Here is a 23,580-nt window from a genome sequence, read left to right on the forward strand (position 1 = left end):
CAAACTGCTCACGGAAGAGCAGTCCTCTGAGCCATTCAGTTTCCATTTGCACCAAGTATGTGCAGAGCCTTGGTCTTAAGTGCTCGCTCTCTTTGTGTTGAATTTGGTGCTATTGTCTCAGGTACCTGAAACCAACCAGCCTACAAGAACCAAACGAAACTTCACATAGTTGTATCTGATATAAATAAAGAATACAGTGCCACAGCTTGGAAATTTTGGTGCTACAGAAACTGTTCTCATTTCTGCTCTTGTTCGCTCTACATGCATTATCTTTGGGGAAACTTCAGGCAAAGTGGAGACCAACATGTAGAAGAGGACTGGAAAGAACAGATCTCAGTTGAATGTTTTTAAGTGGGCAACCTTTTTTTATTTTGTTTTTCCAATTTTTCTCTTCTCTGGGGTAACGGACAGACAAAATCTGTTCTAAAGAAGGCAATGATGCATTGTGGTAGGAATCTTGAGTAACTGGATGTACAGTAATTTGAAGAAGAGGCTCTCTAGAACTGCCTTTAATGTGCCTTTTAGTCAATTGAGAAAGATAAGGCTAATCAATTGGTTTGGATTATAGCAAATGGCAATGTTAGAAAGCTGCCTTCAGAATGAAGATCTCCAAAAGGATGATTTGTGCTCTCTTCATTGGATGGCAACTAGTATTATGGTTCTATAATGCCTGTCTTGCTCTACAGAACTAAACTAAGACACACTGAAAAAGCCACATACTTTACCAAAATGGTGAAATTCCTTTTGCATTGGTATATGTTTGTTTTAGAAAGAAGATATGCAGTGAAACTCTCCTGTATTGCTAAAAGTGAAGCATTTTCCCACCATTTCCTTCCTTTCTATTTCGAGTTCTTTAAGAAAACCAAGTTTAATACTGGCAGGCTTCTTTTTGAAGTTCCATGTTTGTAATAAAGCTTGGACTGTGCAGTGCAGGTAAGGAGACACTATAGTTGGTTAAGCTCACTTGAAAATAAAACTTAAACTAGGCTTCACAACTTGGTTTGTCCAAAGCATTGTTAATGCTGAGGGGATTGGAGGACAGCCTTTTGAATCGATCTGTTTGGACCAAAGTTCTCTGGGTCTGAATTCACAACCTTTACTGTCTGGCAACTGGAGAGAACAGCCTAGGCCAGATTCAAGAAAAACATGTTTTATCACAAGCTCAAAATTAAAATATTAACCTGGGCTATTATATTTTCAACCTACGTGGAAAGTGTTTTAGAGTTGGCTGGTGTTACCATCGTTAACCGTTCATTGTGACTGTCCCTACATAGCTGCAGAAGTGTCTTTCCAGAAATATGCAACACAGTGTGATTAGTTTTTAATTAGAGAAAACAGTCTTGGACTACTGCAGAGATACTGAGCTACCTCAGCTTTTTGTATTTTAGTTACCAGCAGTGTTTATGGAGGACTGTAATCACTCTGCTCCCATTTATAAACTGAAGCTAAGGTACTTGTCTCCACCTCCATGGCTAATAGTAGTATAGTGCTGCAGAGAAACAAAACATGGGCCTTGGGCTACTGCAGTAATCCAAAGTGCTTTGTGTATTATGGTTAAGCATTGATCTTAGATCTTTTTCTCCCCTGAATGCTACTGTTGTTCTTTATAGCTAATGGCAGAAAAAGGTTATAAGCATTCATGTACATCTAGTTACACCTTCTAAATGCAACCCATGCAGGAACACTGTATTTTTTAGGTGGGAAAGTGCGATTAAAACCAACAAAAACAAGCAGAAAAACACATTTTAAATGAGATTCTTTGATCTCAGATTTGATTATGGGATTTTTTTCCATGTTTCATTTAGTATTTATTAGCATCATACCTGTTTGAGATATTTTTGTGTCTGGTACATTAACAGCATTTTGTATTTTGATGGAAATTGTTACAAACTTTAAGATTTGATTAAATAAAATGTAGCAGATTTTTTGTAGCAAGTTTCTGATAAAAGGGGTTTTTGCAAGTCTCAGGTTCTTGCTGCAGAATTTTTTAAAAATATTTATTCCAGTTTCACTTACTCGAAGTTTTTGTTCAAGTAACAGCAGCACTTGTGGAAGATAAAACTGCATACATTTTTAAGAAGATAATAAATTTATATGATTAAAACAGTTGAGAATTATAGTCACCAGTGAGTGTGAAAAGCAAGTTTAAGCTAATGCCTAGCATTAAAAATGGTTCTAAAAGACCAGGTTTCTAAAGGAAAATTTTTACTGTCAGTTGTTGATTGGGAAAAACCATAAGAGGCAACTTTACTAATTGAGGAGCTGCCATGGTGTTTTAGAGAAACGTAGCTGATACCAGATGTTCTAGTGGACAGCTTACATAAAATGATATACTCGCCTTCCTAGCCCAAATAACCACACTTCAGTTTTTGTTTTCCTTTACAGATGTCTGGTGGTTATAGAGTTAAAACAGCTGTTAATCTATCCATGTGGTCTAAACTTGTTTACTCTTTGTATGTTTTTAATTTGTTTGCCATGTAGCACTGGCAAGAGTTTGTACAAATTGACCTCTCTTCCTTGTTTCTTGTTGTGAAAATTGCAAATAAACTCCTGTGTGAGTCCTTGTGCTGGGGTTAATGAAATGTGACCAGCCAGAAGTAAGGAGGTTTCTCTCTAGGGCTGGTGGGGTTGTCTTGAAGATAGTAAGAGTTGCTCTTTGGTGAAGTTGATGGCTATGGAGTTAATTGTATTTGCAAGCTTGAATCTCGCCTGTGATTAATTTTTTTGTTTTGTGTCCTCTGTATTGTTACTTGATTTCTTCATATGCCAATGTATTTATAGGATTACTGGGTTTTGTAATATCTTGTCTTCCTTTTTTTCTGTTTTTTTTGGTGCTGGGTGGTTTTTTTTGTTGTTCTGTTTTTTTGTGTTGGGTTTTTTTTGGTTTTTTTTTTTTTTTTTTTTTTTAATTAAGTTGGTGGGTCAGCTTTGGTTTTCACTTCAGTCTCCTGAAGGGCAGCCATGCAGCTGATAGTCATTCGTTCTTATTTTATTTCGTAATTGCAACATAAGCTTGAATTTGGGCTTGTACTTGCATCTTTTATATCTTGTACATTGGGTTGTTTAGACATTGGGGAAGTCCTGTTTGGTTCCATTAACATGTGTCTACTTTGTGGATTAAGTAGACTTCCATCATCAGCTATGATATATTTTGGATTCTATAGTTTTATTCGGAACTGTGTTTAAATTGATGTTTTGCGTTTTGACTTCATTTTACGTTAGTTTGAAGTAAGTTATTTAATTTTTTTTAACTTCTGGAAATTTTGAGCATTTTACTGTAATTTGTAATATAACTGCTGTGAAATACTTGAATAAAGATGACAAGAAAACACATCTTTATCCCCCTCAAAAATGTATTTAAAAGAAATGATGCCTCCTAGCTGATTTCAGCTTGTTCTTACCAGATCTCCTTGATTCCACAGTTCACGTTTTATTCTGGGACCCTTGTTATTTAGTCACTTGGAGCAGTTTAATCCATAACTTCTGCTTTCAGTGTTTATCCATTAAAGAATAAAAACCCTTCTATTACTAATTTGGAACAAAGAAGCTAAATTGGCATTGCACATTGGTGAGTGAGTGGCACAATTACGGAGTTACACTCTGTGCTCAGAAAGGGTTTTATGTTCAGTTGCAGGCTACCACCCATGACTGCCAAAAGCACATCAGCATCCAAGTAATATCAGAGTTCTTATTAGAGGTTTTTTAAGTTCATCTTAAAAAAAAAAAAAAAGCCAAGCAGAAAAACCTAAACCCACAAAGAATAAGAGCAGTGCTAGCTTTCTTTCCTTCCTGTTTGTCAAAGTTCTTACTTTTTGAAGGTTTGTTGTTTTATTGTGTGGGGATTTTTTTTAGATGAACTTTTAATATATCTAATAACATAGGAGAATAAGCTGCTAGAGGTTATGGAAGTGTAGAATCAACCCATATCTTACTGTTAGCAATTTGTCTGGAGCTAACAAACTGTGCAAGATTATATATAATGTGGAACAGAGGATGAGAAAGCTGTTCTGTGGATCTTTTATGGCCTCTCTTGAGGTGTAGGACATGTATTGCACCTGCTCATTTTCTTCTGTTCATAAGATCATAGAATGATTTTGGTTAGAAAAGGCTTTTAAGATTGTCAAGTGCAACCGTTTTCCAACTCTGCCAAGTCTGGTACTAGAACATCATCCTCAGTACCATATCTCTGTGTCTTTTGAACACCTTCAGGAATGGGGATTCAGCCACCTCCCTTGGGAGCCTGTCCCAGTGCTTGAGAACCCTTTCAGTCAAGAAGTTTTTTGTCTAATGTCCATTCTAAACCTCCCCTGGTGCAATATGAGCCCATTTCCTTTAGTCCTATCACTTGTTCTTAAGGAGAAGACACCAACACCCACCTGGCTCCAACCTCCTTTCAGGGAGTGGTCGAGTGAGAATGTCCTCCCTCAGCCTCCTTTTCTCCAGACTAAACAACCTCAGTTCCTTCAGACACTCATAAGATCTGTTCTCCAGATCCTTCACCACCTTTGTTACCCTTCTATGGACCAACTCCAGCACCTCAGTGTCTTGGAGTGAGTGCTCTGAAATTAAACACAGTATTTATGAGATGTGGTCTCACTAGTGCTGAGTACAGGGAGACAATCACTTCCCTGGTCTTGCTGATCACACTATTCCTGATAGAGGTCAGGGTGCTGTTGGCCTTCCTGGGCACCTGAGCACACTGCTGGCTCCCCAGGTCTTTCTCTGCTGGGGAGAGCCACTCTCCCAAGCCTGTAAGTGTCACCTCTGCCCATCCATCCAGTCAGTCTATCGCTCTCTGTAGTCTGCACTCTCAGGCAGGTCCACACTCCCTCTCAGTTTAGTGTCATCTCTAGTCGTACTGAGGGGGCACTCATTGATAAGAACTGGCCCTGAATCTGAGCCCTGGGGAGCACTGCTTGTGACCAGCTGCCAGCTGGATTTAACTCCATTCACCACCACCCTTTGGCCCTGGCCTTTCAGCCAGTTGGTGGTTTCCTTCCTGTATATCTCAAACTATAGGGCTGCTGAGCAAAAGGCTAGTAGAGGAAGGCAGCAGTAGTAACTTATTTCATGACAGACTCTGACTCTGCTTTTATATGCATCTGTAAAAGCATAATTAAGATATAAAATAAAATTTATTATATAAATACAATGAAGTTGATAGTGAGAACCTAGGCTCATTTTGTCAGTGTGATCAGATGTGCTGTTTTTGTCTGAATGGCCCCGAAGTTACCAGCATCACACTGGATATAATCCAGTGAGTTTTCAGTCTATGAATAAAGAATGAGGTCTTGTATATCAGTTTCCATCTTTCAGGAGTGATGATGGCCATGTTAACAGAATTATTTCAGGCCTCGTTTCTGGCAGCGTCTGTAAAAATAGTCAGAAAAGACAAATCTGTGATTTATTTGAGCATTGACAAAGGGTTCTTGTAAAGGTACTTAGTGGTGCTTCAAAAGCACAAATTCGGGTTAGTTGGGTTTTGTCACATGTAGTTAATAAAGCCTTAGTAAAAGCTTGTGCAACACTCAGAGTTGTTGAGTGTTCACTGCTTAGTGCTGCTTTTTCCTGCTGTTGCTTTCTGCCTTGAATATAAGTTTGGAAATGTGATTTCCTGTATTTCCTTTAATTTGCAGTGCTGCACGCTTGCTGTTTCCTCCTTTAAGCTCCTCAGATAATTTATTTAAATAAATTAAAAATCTGATCCTTCTGTATCTTGGTTAGGATTGGGATTTGGGTTTGTAATATCTGAGGTTTTAAGCTAGCACTATGTGGGAATGAACTCTGCAAACTGAATCAGTAAACTTAACTGATTAATGAAGCCAAACAATTTTTATTTTATTTTTCTCCTTTTTTTATTCATCATTTGCAGTCATGTAACTTATGTAAAAATGAAGGATTATAAACTTTAACACTAATTAATTCATCCTCATTCCATTTCTAGGTGAGTAATTTTTTTACAGTGATCATTTGCACAGGGAGTACATTTCAGTTGAACCTGCTGCCACCAAATGGCAGTGACTACTACTAAATTCCATTTATTTTAGGAGTGCAGTTGAGGGATGCTGCATTGAGCATTACTTTAATAGTAGGGAAAATTCTTTTCCTCTAAAAACACAAGTTCCTAAGAGTTAAAATGGATTCACTGCTTCTAGTGGAATGTTAGTGTAAACTTGACCATCCACATTAAGGCTTGCTGTTACATGCATGCTAATTTGGAATATAGATCTTTTCAAGGTTTAGGTGAGACATTATCTGGAGTTAAGCACTGTTAGAACGACCCTCAGGTTCAGTTACAAGAGTGGGGCAGGTCAAGAGCAGATGAGGAGGTTATTCATGCTCTGCATTTGGGGTATCCCTGCTGCAGCACTTAGGATGTGTTGGCATACTGCAGAAAGAGTTGTTTCTGCCATGGTGGACTGCTGTCTGTGTTTTAGGGGGATGGATTACATCATGATGAGAATGTCTTTGCATCAGTGTAAAATTTGAACTGTACTGTAAGCCAGAGATGTATGACTATGTATCAAGTAGGGGTGTGCAGAGGATGATCTGTCATTTTTGGGAGTCTGGATTTAGGTTAAGGAAAGATTTGGAATATTTCCAAAGTTGTTTTTTGTTTTTAATATTTCTTTGACGAAGTAAAGCAGAGACCGAGAAAATACCGTAAATTTGGGCTAAATTACTTTGCCAAGAAATGGAGTCTTTCTGCTGTAGAGGGAAAGAAAATAATGCTGGTTTACTTAAAGGACTATTTCTTATCTCCAAAACCCCGGTTCTAGTTTTGTTGTAAACGTCTTGTTTTGTTCTGCTGACTTTGTTACATCTTGCAGAATCCCTTCTGTATAGAGAGGTTACCTGTAAAAACAGAGGCCCCTAATTTTGGTGATAGGGAAGGGCAAATTGCCAATCTGCTTTATGTTTCTAATGCATAAAATTCTGAAATCAGTTTTGAAATGCCCACTGCATTTGCTGTGACATTACAAAGGGTTTAGTTGGATAAAAGAATTAAAATATGGATAATGACATGTTGTATGTGATGGTTAACAGCAGTTTAGTAGTAACTATTTTGTGTAGACATTTTTAAGTATCAGAAATATGCGAATGCAAGACTAAGTTTTTATGAAGGACTGGTTCAAAATTAATGTGTAACCTTTGTATTGGAGTTGCACTGTTTCAGAGTCTTGCTCTAAAATTTAAAGCATGTCCCAAAGGCAGAAAGCTGCCTTTTTTTTACTTCCCTTAAATGAAAAGCTTCCTTTTCACAAGACTCAGAGGATAGCCACAAAAGCACAAGCTGAGCATAAATTTTAGAGTGTTAATCTTTTCAATGCATGAGAGTAAGTTTTGGAAATGGAAATGAGCTGACAGCTAATGAAGATTTAAATGTTTAGCCATTTGCCACAAAAATTCAACTTTATTTACAGAGAATAATGTCAGCAGAGAACGCTGCTGAGTCTGATGCAGTGGCAGGTATGATTTAATCTCATGCACGCACAGGTTCTACCAGCTTCTGCATGGCTTCACAGCCTTTTCAAGAAGGGCATCTGCAGAATTTGTCCACCTCCCCTGCTCATGGAGCTTTTTCATCAAGTGGTTAAGCCCATGGGTAGAAACACATGCCTTACTCCTCACTTGTTTTGGTCCAGCTTCTGCTTCCAGCCACTGTTTTTAAACTCATCTTTATGTTCTAGACTTTTCATTACATGGATACCTCCCACCCTCCTCAGGATCTAAGGCACTGTGATCAAGTAGCCTCTCAGTCTTCTTTTTGCTGAGCAAAATGAGTTCTTTATGGCTTTCACTGCATTTTCTGCAGCCTTTAAGTCATTTTTATAGCTCTTTTCTGCAGTAGGTCAATTTTTCAACATCTAAAATATTTGTTCACAGAGGAAATTGATGTGATGTTCCAGCATTGGTCCCAGCGGTGTCAGAGAGCTAAAAAGCACTGATTCCTACACGCTGTTACCCTTTCTACAGATCCAAAGATCGATTTAGTCCTTTTTATGCCATGATATTGGATGGGAGCTCTTGTCACTCGACTCTTCGCAGACTTGCAGCTTCTTGTGATGCTGATCTCCATCCTGAATGTCAGCCTTCTTCATTTCCCACCTCTCTGAGGTCCTACTTAGCTTTATGAGAAGTAGTTTTGGGTTAGTGGTGCCAGCCAGCCAGAGGCGACAGCACAGTATGTATGATTTGTTCGGTCCTTCTTACCTTCTGCTCTGCTAATCTGTTTCCCCAGGTCTGTAACGAGTGATTTATGTCAACATTTTCCTTCCAGAACTTTGGAAGAAGAGGATCCCCCAGTAGAAATACTCTGATAATACCAAATTGAGAATGACTCCAACAGATTAGATATTCCTCGATTAATCTACCTATTCTTAGCCTGTTTAATATTTGCTGTCTGAACACTGTACAGTGAGAAAGTTGAAGTATTTTGTCACATGTTGTTGAAAATCTATTACCTTATCAATCAAATGTGTAATCCTGTCAGAGAATGAGATCAGGTTTGTGTGATAGAGTTGATTTTCTAGAAAATCATCATATTCATTCTTATCTCTTTGATTCGTGATCAGTTTAGTTAGATATCATCTTTCCACTTTTACTTGGGATTGGTGTCAGGTGACTGCCCTGTAATTACCCAGTCATTTCACTTGCCCTTTGGAGAGCTGTCACATTATCAGCACTCTTCTTGAAATACCCACATATTATTAAAAATTAATGTCAGCAGGGCAGGGACTTCTGGGCTTTCTGGAGATGGCTGAGTGTTAGGTTACTTCCTGAATTGGAAACCCCCTGTCCACTAGGGAAAGCCTAACACCTTCCCAGGCAGTATGCAATCTGGAAGTCCTAATCCCCGTGGGGGATACCTCTTGCCAAATAGAAAATAGAAATATGAGCTATTCCCAAGCACTCCCTGCCACATTTTCACTCTCTTTCTTTTTCTTTTTTTTTTTCCTTTCTTTACTTTCCTTCTTTTCTCCCTGGAAAAGCTGTGTGTGGTGTTCAGATAGATGCTGTAGTACACAAACAGGCATCTTGCAGAAAAGCTGGGCATAAACTGAAACAGGCAAAATTGAAATTGATTGTCAACAAGTACTGGAGCACTGTGTTCACTGGATGTGAAAGTAAGTACCTGTCAAAGGTTAGGGTTGGGCTGGCCACTACCCGAGTGGCAGATGCTCTCTATTAACTCCTTTCTCCTCCCAAAGAGAAGAGAAAAGGAGTAAGAGAGACTTATGAATCAGAAAGAAAACTAAACCCACTTTAATGAAAATAACAATGAAGTGAAACACATACAAATGTGTAAAACCAGTACCAAACCAACCCCCCTGATGGCAATTAGTCACCTTCACTGCTGGGGCTGCAGCATAAGTCCAAGACTGAACTGAATGGCAGACAGGCACTGGATTCTGGAACCGTGGATTGAGAATGAAGACAGAACAGAGTCTTCCTCAGATGCTGGCCATTGAAGATGAGTGCTTCACCCTTATGATCCCTTAGTTTAAAAGCATTTGGTGTATCACCTTCAGTAGTCAGTTTCCTGATCCTTACTCTGATTCTCTCCACCAGCACAAGGATGTTATATTAGAAATTACAGACTACTTTAAGTTCCCAAGATGTGGAGAGGAATTGATTTCTTTCTACCTGTAAGAGCTATTAGTTTTATAAATGTATATATTTTTAATTAGGTGGGGAGCTGAAGATTGCCACTACTAGACAATGGAGAAAGTGTGTATCACCTGTAGTATGAGGAGTGACTTCAAGCAATCTTCATCTTAGCTCCAGTTGTCATCACAATTCCTAGTTCTGTATTAATTTGCTTACATGCTGAAGTTGCCTGTCAGGCTATTAAAAAATGGGGTTACTAGTGCTGTTCTCTGGACAGGTTGCAAAAAAGTTTGATACTGTTGCCAGTATCAATCTTCCTGTGTAAGATCTGGAGTATGAACTCAGAAGGAAAAGCGAATGCTGTTCAAAAGTAACAGATGATAAAATTAAAACCAGCAGGCAGCCTTTCAAACCCTCACTGTATAGACCACCACTAATGAAAAATTCAGCAGCAGTTTTGGCTTGATGACAGCACTGGAGCTTCCTTCTCCCAGGTAGTAACTGAGCCAAAACATTTAATTCTGTGTATAAAGCTGCTACTGATTGAAGTAGAATTTGTTTAGATAAAGAAAATTGGAATTTGTTACTCCTTAAGAAATCTGCTGCCTAAACAGGGGTTAGAGTGCAGTGTGTGTTATCAAAACACTGGTGACTAGCAAAGGGAGAGACATTTTTCAAGGCAGTCTGACACAAGAGTATAGGCACTACAAGGAGGGCACTGAAGTGCTGGAGCGAGTCCAGAGAAGGGCAGCGAAGCTAGTGAAAGGTCTGGAGAACAGGTCTTAAGAGGAGCAGCTGAAGGAACTGTGGTTGTTTAGTCTGGAGAAAAGGAGGCTGAGGGGAGATGACCTTGCTCTCTACAACTACCTGAAAGGAGGTTACAGTGAAGTAGGAGTCAGTCTGTTGTTCTTCCAAGTAAAAACTGGTAGAATAAGAGGCTTCAGGTTGCACCAGGGAAGATTTAGGGTGGATGTTAAGAAAAGCTTTTTCACCAAGAGGGTTGTTACACATCTGAACCAGTGGCCCCGGGAAGTGTTGGAGTCACCATTCCTGGACATATTTAAAACATGTAGATGTGGTGCTAAGAGATGTAGTTTAGTGGTGGACTTGGCAGTGCTGGATTAGCACTTGGACTTGATGATCTTAAAGGTATTTTCCGACCTAGTTCTATGATTCAGTTCTACTATTCAGCTTTCAGGCTCCAGCAGCTGGATACTGTGCAGGTCTGCTTGTCATGCTTGTGCAGGTTGGCTAAGGAACCCATGATGGCAGCTCTTGCTTTCATGAATTCTTACCTCAGTGAGTGTTGAATCATGCCTCAAACAGATTGGCTTTTCAGAAGAAAAACAGTGTTTCTGTTCTGGTATCGCCATCCAGCTTAATGTAATGAGTGATGGAAACATTCTGCCTGAGACACATCTGTCTGCTTCCCTCCGGACCATTTTCTTTTTGGCTTTTTCTGTAGTCTAAAGTTATCAACCCAGAACACTTGCCGATGGTGGGAACTTACTGCTGCCTTTCTCTGTGTGCTGGTATCTCTGCTTCAGCCAAAAGCATGTTTCAGCTCCTGTTTTTGAGCCGACTTGAAATGGGAAAGGAGGCATTAAAGGGTAAGCTTTAGGGTCTCATCCAATTAAAAGAGCCTGTATTAGCATGACAAGTTGTAAAAATGTCGAAGTGGATACAGAGTCAGCATTTCCTAGAGACCTGGCACTGGCTGCAGCCTGCCAGGACTTGACTGCAAGTGCTCTTTGTATGTTTATCCCCTATTGTGTTACAATATCACCTTTTTCCGTCGGTGAAAGGGAGGCAGTGTGGCTCTGAGACCTTGCCCTTGCATTCGAGACAGCAGAGAAAAAAGCTGTTTGGTTCCAGAATTTTCAGAGAAATCCTTCATGGGAAGAAGCAGGTAAGTAAATACTTGGAGCAGTTTGTGCTTTTGCTGCCTCTGCTGATTAAACATAACCATACTCGTGAAGCCAGGCAGAGGTCCAGGCTGTGGCTCCTCTCCTGACTAATCCCTGCAGCTGCAGAAAGAAGTGGGCGCTCCTGTTGCTGTTGGTGTTCAGTTTGCTTGGACTCTACCAAGAGCAAGCAGAAATGTAACGAACGCTCTAATTAGCTTGCTCCAATTGCACTGCACTGAGCTCAGCCTCAACACCTAGCTGCAGTTAATTAAAAGTCAGGGTTGCTGAGGTTTGATTAGTACTGAGTGCTTGCTGCTAGATGAAACAACAGGAGAAAGGTGGGCGACTTGTGTAAGTTGACAGCGGTCGGTGATTACGTGAACGCTGTGAACAGCCCCCTTTGGAGATCACTCTCCTTCACAGGTGAGGCAGGGGAGAATCAAACCAGCCAACAAAGGAGTTGTTGTCATTATCAGGCTGCTGAGCTAGCCTGTTCCCTGCATTTCTTAAAGCTTTTAAGAAGAAAAATCTCAGAACAGGTATGTGCACATGATTCATTTGGCAAAAGCACTCAGCCAGCTTCCCAGAGGGGAACTAAAATAATTTCCAGATACAAGTAAAGCAAATAGCCTGTGTCTTGTTCATCCTACCAGGTATTATTGACTAGTGCTGAGTAAGAGATCTTTGCAGAGTGGTGATGAAAAGGTGGCAATTCACTCCACTTGGTCCGGATTATTGCAGCATGGTTGTGTAATATTGAATTGCAAGGCTTTTAGTAATCTTCACAGGCTGTTCAACCTGAGCCACTAAGCCCAAACTAAGATGTTTAAAAACCATGGTTCACATTGTTAAATACTTGCACAGATGTACTCTGTAAGAAGAGTTAAAGTCTCTGTAAGAGAGAAAATTTCAATATATATTAGATTGTTCCTGTTAATGTGCAGAACAGGTATTACTGCCTAAGATCCAGCTGAAATGTTTCACTGCAGTGGTATTTGGGACTAGTTATATTTGGCTCATCTTTGTTCCATATCCAGTTTTACGACTCCAGATGACACCCTCATGAAACATCAAAGAAACCATGAACAGTTGCACTTAACTGCTGTCTGAAAGATGTGTTCCCAGAGATCCCACTATGGACATGAAGGAATTTTGTCCATAGGGCAAAAGTGGCTTTCATCTTTTAGACACTGCAGCAGCACTGCAGCACAATCTCTCACTTTCACTTAAAATGAAACAAGCAAACAAAAAGTTGTTTATTGGTGGGATTTGTCTCAAGATAGTTTATTAAACCGTCTTGAGCCCTTTTGTGCTTTAATAGTAAGTTTGAGAAAATAGATAAACAGTCTTGATGAATAAAATGCAAAATCTAAGAATTTTTTTTTTTTGTAGAGGAGAATGGAAGTAGTTTGGATGATACTGAGTATTTAAATACTAGCAATGCTTGTTGGGATTTGCAGGAGAAAGTGGAATGAACACATTTTTATCCATGGCTGGGATTAAACCTGAAGTCACTGTTCATGTCGTGTTGTTTCTTGTTCCGCCGTGACAAAATTAATCCAATCTGGATGCTGGATCTAGATCTATAAATATATTTATTATAATATAACAAGAACTTAACAGTAAACATAAACTATATACAATACAATTACAGATAACCCTGTTTTAATATTATTCACAGAAATAGCCAGTTTTGTTCCAGTGTGAGAAATGAAGAAATAAACTAAATTGGAAATGTTGTATGTGTTTAGGTCTTTTTGACAGGTAGCACCTCCTTTGGAGGCAGACACACACCAACACTAAAATTAGTCCTGCCCCAGGCAGTTAGAAACTTGTGCTCCAATCTTTAGGTTCACACTTGCACCCTGTTTGACATAAATACTTTAAATGACATACTAGTATATAATTTTGTTGTGCTTATTATTTTTTTTTAAAGAATAAATAAAACAACTGCATAACAAAGGCTGGAACCTCACTGTCAAAATGAGAGACTTGAGTCACCCTATAGCTTGACTCAGCTGACTTGAGCACTTTAAATACTGCAAGACACAAATTTAATTTTTCCCTTTTATTTTATAAATGATTATTAATAAAATAGGATGATTAGCTAACCATCTGCATTGATTTCCCCAAAGCTGTAGGCAGACCTCCCTCCATATAAAAAGGCTAGCATATTTGGTATGAAATTCAACTAGATATTGACAGCAAGATCTCACCCACACCCTGTATAGGACCCTCCTTGAATTACTGGCATGGCATTTGGGCTTTGAGTCTGCAAAGGCAAGTACGGCAACAACTTTTTTCCCTCTACTTGGAAAGAGATCAGACAATCCTTAGCTTGGGGTTACTTCCTATTTAAGATTCTTTCCCCTGCCCCCTCTATGTTACCCGGTCCATCTCCCATTTGATCCTTTCATGTATAAATTTATAAAGAATTTCCACGTCACGATGCTCTCTGGATAGACAATATTTTAATATATATATAAAAATATAACCCCTGTGCTGTGCATATACTTACAACTCTACATAGTAATCATTTTAAGTCTCTTAGACTGAGCTTAAGTCTATGCATTTTTCTACCATGGGAATTTAAACTTGTGTGTTTAAAATCAGTAAATAAGAGAAGCGTAAGGTTTCCACGCCTATGGGGAAACCTGAAAAATAAAATCAAATAAAAAACCTCTCAGACTTTACATAAAAGAGAGTGGCTATATCCCAACATCAGGAATTTTGATTAAGAGCCAAAACTGAGTGTGTAGCCGTGAAGGGAGACATCTTCTCACTCTGATGACAAGATGGAAATCCCACGCTATGCTCTGTTTCATTGTGACCCCAACCAGAACTGAAGAGTGGGTTTTGCAGGAGGATGCCTCTGGAATTGAAATGGGTTTCATTTTGCATTTTGAGAGTTGAGCACTCCCAAGTTTGTTCATCAGCAGAAACTAGGAAGATAAGGTTTAGAAGGACACCCCCCACCATGCCTGTGGGCATGACCATGTGTGCCTACACAAGTATGACCAAGAGCAGAAACTTGTCCAGCCCAACAGCCTTTTTGTTGTTTGTTTGTTTTTCACCAGTTAACATGGAATTTACTACCAATCACTATTCTTCTCCCCAGTCCCCACATCACTGCCCTTTTTGGGCTCTGCTCTAGTGGACTGAAAGATCTGTTTGATCTGATGGAAGACTGATGTCAGCGTAAGCCATCTGCCACACACGATTTCTCAGTCATTGGTATTGAAAAGCATGTATTTGTTAAAAACAAATGCAGGATTCAAAGTGGTAAGGACACTTTGACCTTTCAAATAGACTGATGCCTAAAGTGTAATAAAACTAATCTGTATGGTTATTTTTAAGGATCAAGCTTGAGCTCTACAGTAAAATGCAGATTTTTTTTATTTTTTATTTTGTTTTCCTCTCTTCCCCAGCTTAAAAAATATGTGAAATTCTATTGCACCTGGGTTGACCAAAAGCCGACATCCAGAACAAGTGCCACTATAACATCTAGTGACACCCTCGTGTTACGTACAATATCTTACATAGCACGGAGCTCTCTGCTCCTTGTTCACCAAAAGGTGAGGATGATTTTTCTACATTCAATGTAGACACTATTCAAGACTTTAGAGCAATATGTTCACTGGCTGGCTTTGCTGCTTTTGTTTCTTAAGTAGTAGTACTCTTCTTGCCTGCTTTCCACTGGTACAAAGAGTTCTCTGTCCATCTCCTGGGTAACATCAGCCGCTCTGAATGTACTTCTTGATTACTACACAGCCATGTCGAAAAACAGGGCAGGGCATGTTTGGTAGAAGTGTCCATGTGTTTGTTTTAGGGTCATAGGCCTCCATATTTCCCAGGGCAGGTCCTTCGCTGCTAACGATCCCACCAGTGGCATAGATTTTTCCATCCAGAACCACAGCACTGTATATTTTAGAGAAAGGAAAGTTTTAGTTAGTGTTTATACCCAACAAGCTTCTATTTAAATTTAAATCAAATCTTTCATAGTAAGGAATAAGCCCTTTATTCTTATCTATATGAAGTTGCATGGGCTCTTCTCTTAACCTTTTCTCTTCCCCTAATTAATCCTTTCTGTCTTCCTGGCAGTAAAGAAGTATTGTCTGTAATTTAAACTCGGCTCAGTAAGATGTTTCTTCAGCACCTGAGATCTACAGCAAATATAGCAGGATGATGCAAAGGAAGGGGGGAAACCCTCAAAAAAAGATCCTCTGTTGCTTCAGCTCCTTCCACAGTTGCACTCTGATGCTGGAGCCTTCAGGTCCTGATTGCTTGTCCTTGTGCACCCAAGAAGAAGGGTTTCAAGAGGAAAACCAACCCAAGTCCTACAAATCTGATGGTTGGGCAGGTGGAGCTGAGAGATTGTCAGGGGAGCTACATGCTGGTATTTAAAGGCGACAAAAACCTCTTAGTGTTTTTTTTTTTTTTAAATGTAAGTGTTCAGAAATCTCTTGCAAATTCAGACTTTAGACATCTCTTCCCAATCAGGGATAATGAGGCTGGGCTAGTCCCATCGTCTGTGGGCTCTTGATAGAAGACGTGTAGGTGTGTAGGAAGATTTTTGAAAGAAAAAATGCCCTTTGGCTTCATCTCTTCCTCCTCCTTCCACTTAACCTCTTGGTCTCTCCAGCAATCAAGCACAGGGCATGACATTCACTTTGGATTAATGAAGATGAACCACAAGGGGCTGGACTCCTGTGTGCATTTTTGGAAAGGGCAGGAGGATGACAGGCAGCAGGAAGTTGGGTGCGAAAACCCTATGCAGGGCTGTGTGTCCTCTGTTCTGTCTTCCCACTGCACAGGGGGAACTCAAAAGTGAGAACAGATCTTTTTTTCACCTGCCAGAAAGCCTGAGTTTGTCCCCCAACATTTAAAGGTGTCGTTAGGCAGGATGGGATTGGCAGTGGCTTTTGTGGTGGTTGGGTCCCTTCCAAAAGCAGTCAGTGGAGGGTTGTATTGGGAAGGCAAATGGAGACTTGGAGAGTGCATATGCACCAGAGAAGTACAGTGTGAAAAAGTAGGAGGAGAAGATGAGAAATTAGTTGCAGGCAAGAAGGTGGCCTATATTTAAGAAGATGGAAGACTTGTAGGTTTGGTCAAAGCAAAGTAATTTCTTCTGGCTAATTTTTCAGCAGCAAAAAGAAGAATGATAAAAAGTGATAAAAGCGAAAGAAACCCCTGGAAGATCCAGGATGAACTGAGACTAAAATGGCACTGACAAAGCCATGTGTTTCTGAAGAACACAGAACTGTGATGTCCTTGTGGAGAAGCACAGCCTGAGGTTAAAAATAAACCCACAATGACAACAGTGAGGACTCAAATAAGCCTAGTCCCTGGGTACCACCAGGAAATAGGAAATAATGAGAATCTTGTCAAAATAACTGTTAATCTGAAAGGAGGAGGAAGGAGAGAGAGACTTGAAACACTTGATTAGAACCTATCCACAAATCAGCAGGGCTGGATGATACACAGCCCAGGGTCCTAAGGGAGTTCGCTAATGAACTTACTGAACCACTGGTAATTATTTTTGAAACATCAGGGAGAAATGTGGAAGAATGAGGACTTGAGCAAAGCAAGTGTCAACCTGAAAGACAGCTCTGAAAGAGAATGAGCCAACCTCTGAAGGAGACAGGGCTGGCTGTGGAGAGATACTACCCAGCAGGGATGCTAGCCAAGGTTTGGTTCCCTATGGCTAGGTGGCAAGACCAGCCACCCCAGTAAATCAGAGCAACTTCATTTAGGATTTAAGATACTTGTTGGGGAGTGGGAAGCCCACCTCTGTCGTGGAACAAGGTGCTATTGAAAAAGACAAACTGGGAATTACAGCTTGCAAAATCTGGCATGAAGAAGGGGGAAGATGGTCTCACTCTGTGCTGAAACAGACCTGGTATGGTGGAGGGGCTGCTGAAACCAGCAGGTGGAGCTTAGAAGAGAGGACTCTGTGTGGGGATACCTCTCCATCAATGCTGCAAGTGACTGGGGTCAGGAGCCAAACAACTACCAGGCCCACATTTCTCCTGGTAAAGTCTCCTCTGTGGCATGTTTAGTAGCAGCTACTGCCACCATACAGCCAAGCACACCTTTCTGAAATCATCTCTATCTGCTGGCTGACGCTTCTAGACTTTAAGTGCTATCCAGTGCTCTGGATTAGGAGTCATGGGGACTGGGCAAATGTTGTTCTTGTTCTCCAGCACCTGAACTACAGCACTGAAAGAAATGCCTGCCCGGCGGCTGGGACAAGCAGATCCATAGTGTAGCTTCCCATTACAGCTGTAATACGTTGGGGGAAGAAATGGATGTTGAACTCCACCCTCTGAAAAACTGCATGAACTTTAAATGGCTATTAGAGCAGCCCCCTCCATATGCAATGCCCATAGATAAGACTGGCATCGTGCTTAGCTTGTGAGTCATGCCTGAGGTTAAGGCACACATCTGCTATCAAGAAATAGGCAGTTCTAAGTATGCAGCAATTCCTTATGTGTGCAGAAGACTTTGGAGACATTAAGGCATCTCCGGGGCTAAAGTAGCAGGTAGGTACTTAAGATCAGTTAGGATAGTAGTCCTAGATGGCTGCTGCATTGTAGCATTAGGGCAATCACTGCCAATTTCTGGGATCTTAGGGAATAGGAAACTCAAGTGGGCTCTAAAACCTTGAGGGAAGTGAGTGGAAAGGAATGTGCTCATTGCTCTTTCTTCATTACTGTGACAATATTTCTTTTCTCCCCTCCCTTCCATCCCATCAGCTGTAAAAACATCGTTACCAAGGCTGACGTACAAAGAAAGAAATAATTACAATAATTAGGATGCAAGTTTATTGCTTGGTGTCATTAATCCTGAGAGATAAAATGATTGCAGGCTGTCAGAGCCTGGGAAGGAAGGGAGCTCTGCATTGCAAAGTCTTGCTGTGGGGACACAAACCCCCTGGCAGCTCAGGGGATACAGTCTTGCCCAGCCCAGGAGCAGCAGGGCCTCCATCTTTCCAGCAGTGTGCCCATGAAGGTAACTGGCATCCAAATGGAGGTCACTTCATCCACCCCTTCCAGGGAAATCCATTCCAGCAGTTTGCAAATGCTCACCCTGCATGCTGATCAGCATGCTTTCTGGGTAATGACTGCTGCTTACGAGAGAGGCTTCACCTATAGCCCTGCAGCTGATCTGCCCTCTGAGGGGCCAGGGCATCCTTTGTTGTTACCCAAACCATGAGCAGTGTCAGAAGATCATGCTCTGACTATTTCCTGACACTGCCACCCTTAGTCTGGCCCAGCTGCTAATTTTTCATGAGTCATGCTCCCAAGAAATCCCAATAAGTCTGATGTGCCTCAAGAGCTGCTGGCTACCAGACTGTCCATGGTTGGAGTGCTTGCACAACACCTTTTAAATCTCTTCTCTGCTTATCCACCTTGCAGTCCTTCCTCAGCCTGAGCAAACAGGTGGCAAAGAAGATCCCTCTCTGACAGCTGGCCATTAAAGGACTTGATGGGTAAGGCACATAATTGAATTATAAAATCAGCACAGCCCAGGCTGGAAGGACCTCAGAGGATCTTCTGGTCCAACTCTTCATGGGAAAGGGACACTAGATGAGGTTATCTAGCACCCTGTCCAACTGCATCTTGAGAACCTCCAGTGAATGGGGAATCCACCACATCCATGTGGAGGTTGTTTCCGTGGATGATTGTTCCCACTGAAAAAACTTTTCCTGGTGCAACTTTTCTCCCTTGCCTTTTCTCCCTTGTTGTCTCCATGGGACGGGCAGTAAGTTGGAGCAACCCAAAGTGGAGGATGGCAATATCTTTTTTGTAGCGTTTGAAAGCTGAGTTCTGGGAACTCTTCCTCCAGCCCTTCCCTCTCCCAGTTGTAGAGTTGTTCCCTCTCCCATAGCACCAAGCGGTGGCACTACCACCAAAGTTTGTTAATTTCCTTCTTCTTCTTATTATTTTAAAAATCCTTGCTTAGTCCTAAAGATAACATCAACCTTATTAGGAAATATTAAAAAATAATTAAAATGTAATGTCTTGGTTTGAAAAGATTTGCAATGGCTGCATTAGTGTGTTGTTTTGGCTCCTTGAAACTGATTATTTTCTGAAGTCACAAACAACACTCCTTTTCCCCCTCACTCCTGCCTGTGGGTGCACACACCCTTGCTAATTTGCAGCAGTTCCACAGACATTATTAAATACCATCAAGTAGACATATATTCTGCTTAAATGAATAAAAAAAACCCCAGAACAACCCAACCCCCACATTTATTAGTGGATGAATTTCCTCCCTGCCCTAAAGATTTCAGGAGGGTTTTGCTGGAGGTGGAACTGAATGATGCTCATCAACTGGGTGGAGTTAGCACTAAGGTGAAAGAAGGTTGCAGGGTACCAACTGCAGAAGGAAGTGGCTCTGAGCAGTGCTAGGCAGAGCTGCAAGTGCCCCTTAAAGTTCTGCTTAAACCAGGGACCTTCCAGTCAAACCTGCACAGTGGTTTCAAGTACCAAAGTGAAAGGCATTGGCCATTGTCTTTATGGGTGGTGGTGGATAGGGCGACAACTAGCTGTGCAGACAACCTCTGTGGCTGTTTGCAGCCGAGTTGGCAGCCAGGTTGTTATGTTAGAGGGCTTGAGCTTGGGTGGCCATGTTGTTGCACTGCCAGGGGTGTCGTCTTTACAATGAGACAGATAAATGAGGGTCCAGATTAGTCATGGTCAATTAGGAGGATATCACACCACTTCTTGGAACGGGATTATTGGTGTGGGTATTTTGGCCAAGCTTCAGTTATATTTTCCCCTACTCTGCAAGCACTTTCCCTTGTTAATGATCCAAAACTATCGTGTGGCATCATTACTTGTTGCTGAAAAGCAGCAGTGTTTTAGTCCAAAGTCCACTGCACCTCAGTAACTGCCTGAGTGTTCTGTCTGTATCAGGTATGCTTTAATGCACACAGAAATCCTGCATGTCATCAACTGCTATAGAAATGATTGCTTTTAGTCTGCTGCAGCAGTTCTCATTCACTGTCCAGGGAGTATAGTCCCAACCACACGTCTCATTCCAGATATGCTGGCAGATCTTGGTTTTCCCTTCTGGACCACAAACACTTTCAGCTGCAAATGCTGCCTGCTGAACAGAACAACCTTTATGTCTGCAGGCTTGAGAAGCAGGAGGCCATTAAGGAACCATGCTCTGTAACAGCTTCACCTGGGAATATCCATCCAAACAAACCATGTTCTCACCCCTTTCAGTGCTTGGAGTTACCATGAACTTTGCAATGAGGAAAGGAATCGTCTGGGGGGAGTCTGTGGTTGGTGTCATGTATTAGCAATGCCTAGTAGTTAAGCACAGGAGTCACCATGCTTCGCTGTTCAAGAACAAGGGCTTATTTAAAAAGAAGAGGGGGGAAAAAAAGAAAAAATTCCACAAACTGACCCTTTTTTTGTACTGTTCAGCCTGAGTTGAAGTTTTATTAAAGATTTCCATTCGGCAGAACCATCTAATAAATCTTACTGGTTAACGGTCAGAGGAGGAGGAAGAAAATGCTTTTCTGGTGTCTGTTGGGAATTGCTGGTACTAAATTAGCTGCTCTGGAATTATTGCTGGCACCATTGTGCTGCTGCTCATGGAGGCTCTCTGTAGCACATGCCTGTTTGCATGCTGCCTGCATCCTAAGCAAGCAGAATATGGAATTTTTAATCATGCAGAGAAACACGTTCAGTATTCTTTTTGCTCGTGGAAGAAGAAACCCTTGAAGGGTATAGCAGGAAGAGAGAATGCCTGCCTATATAGGGAGGACTTGGCAACACTAGAGAGGAGGAATGTCTTTGCAAGTCTTTCTGGAAGAAGGTGTCCAGCAGAGCAAGGTGTGATCACCTCACCTCTTCATTCCCATCGGCTGCTGTCTGCTGTCTCTGCCTTCCAAGCTCCTGCAGACTTGTAGTTGCCCACCTGAGAAGGGATCCATGTGCTGAACAGGACACACTTGCCTGACGCTTGGGAAATGTCAAATATTTCTTTCACCCTCACACATCACGCGGAAGATGTTCAAGACCTGTGTGTGAACTCTCAGCAAATTTTACAGTGCTCCAGGCATATTGTTGCTTGTTGTTCACTTGGACCATCCTTCAAAAGGTTAATTCTAGGTCAACACAAATTTCTTATTGACTTACATCAGGCTGGGCTTAATCTGAAAGTGATGCTCAATTTGTGCTTCTGCTGATTGTGAGCTGGAGACCTGAACTTTTTTTTTTTTTTTTTTTTTGTCATTAGAAATAATTTAACCTGATATTAAAACCATTTGAACAGAGCTTTAATTTTTCACAAGCGGGAAATGTCACACCATTTCTTTTCCCCATGCTCAAAGCCAGCATGCTCCCTAGTCACTAACATGTAAAAACTGTGCAGATAAAAATGAAAGTGATGCAGTTGAGCTTTTTCCCAGCAAACTTGCTATTGAGTGATTTCTGGTGAGAGGAGATCAATAGCATGCAGTTAATTTTAAAGTTGTTTATGTTGCTGCTTTTAAACCATGTTTTTTTTGTGATCCATGCTAATGAGTGAAATGAGGAATTTATAGATTCAGAGACTGAGGCAGAAGGGATCTCTGTGCTGAGTTAATCTGAGTTTGTGTATATGCAGGCCATGGACTCTTCCCCAGGGCAGCATCTCTCTTGGAAACATATCTAATCTCCTCTTAAAAACACAGTGTTGGTGAGTTTGCCTCCTTCCTTGCTGGTTCACTGTTTAATTATCCTTGCTGTTGGGAAAGCATCTCACCTCAAGGCTGAGATGTTCTAGCCCTTGTAACCTGCTACGCCTCTGTCTGTGCAAGCTTTTCCACTTGCTCCCAATGATCAAGTTGCCTCTCAGCCTTTCTTTGATCAACTCCCTAAATTTCATGTCAAAGATCTGATTTGCAACCCGAAGTCATTTTTGCAGCTTGCCTTTGAACTTCTGCTGGTATTTCCACACGCTGATGTGTGGACTCAAGATCTGCCTTCATCTTGCCAGTGCCATATGCAGCAACACTCTCTCATCCCAGCTTCAGTTTGTTTTCATTTTGCTGTTATGGCTTGTATGATATATCCAATATTGCGCTGACCTTTTATCCACTGCATTGCCATGAGAGCTCATGTTGTGTAGCTCTGAGTGGCCTCCTTTATGTCCTCCTCTGAGTGCCTGGCTTTCTAAGGGGAGCAAGGCTGCTATGATTGTGCTTCCTCCATGTATTACTTTGCATTTGAAATACTGCTGCTAGCTTGAGACCCGTCTGAGACATGCAGATAACTGGCTAAAATAGCTCCTTCTGTAATATTTTTACCCACCAAGCATTATGCCACCGGCAGCCTTTATCAGCAGAGATTTTCTATTACCCGGATTGTTGGTAGGTGTATTAAATATCATTGAAGAAGAATCAATGCCTGCTACCAGTAGCTTTGCTCAATGATATCTTCTCATTAACAACTACATTTTGAGATCTGTCAGGGAAGCAGATTTAATCTCTCTAATGTGTGCCTTGTTAATTCCATATAATACCAGTCAAATACCTTGGAGAAATCGCAGTGTATTATAGCATCACAGTTGTCTTTAGCAACCAGGAGTGTTTTATTAAAAAGCAAAACAAAGAACCCCAACTGCTCCCCAAAAGGCGAAAGACAACAGGATGGTTTAACCAGACCCATTTTCCAGGAAAGCACATTGATTCCTGTTCATTATATTATTAGCAACTACTTATTTGTTGATGAAATCCCAAATTAACCACTCTGGCATTTTTCAGAGAAGCAACGTGAGGCTAAGTGAGACCACTTAGCCTGATATTGGTACTTTGCAAAATTAATTGCTATACTACAATGCTCCTTTTCACCTTTTCAAAATATGGAAACACTTTGGTGGTGCCCTGATCTTTCCTGAACTATAAGAGTCATTGTAAGAGTTATTAAAAATCAACATTAGTGCTTCAATCAGCTTCTCAGTGAATTCTCTGAAGATGCCAGTGTGCAAGATGGCTGGGTTGCTCAATTTGAGAACTTAATTTCTTAGTTCACATCTTTCCTTGCAGGCAACAGTGACTACT

General features: G+C 41.0%; 1 protein-coding gene across 1 annotated transcript in view; it reads right to left on the reverse strand.

Moving 5' to 3' along the window:
* Positions 1-15,253: 15,253 nt before the first annotated feature.
* The window catches only part of KLHL29 (kelch like family member 29), a 247,113-nt gene continuing 238,786 nt past the window's right edge, over positions 15,254-23,580 (reverse strand). The window contains exon 12 of the mRNA XM_054383715.1: positions 15,254-15,437. Within this exon, the coding sequence (XP_054239690.1) occupies positions 15,254-15,437 (184 nt within the window). The remainder of the gene's footprint in view (positions 15,438-23,580) is intronic.

The sequence above is a fragment of the Indicator indicator genome, chromosome 9 (assembly GCF_027791375.1).
Source record: "Indicator indicator isolate 239-I01 chromosome 9, UM_Iind_1.1, whole genome shotgun sequence".
Lineage (NCBI taxonomy): Eukaryota > Metazoa > Chordata > Aves > Piciformes > Indicatoridae > Indicator > Indicator indicator.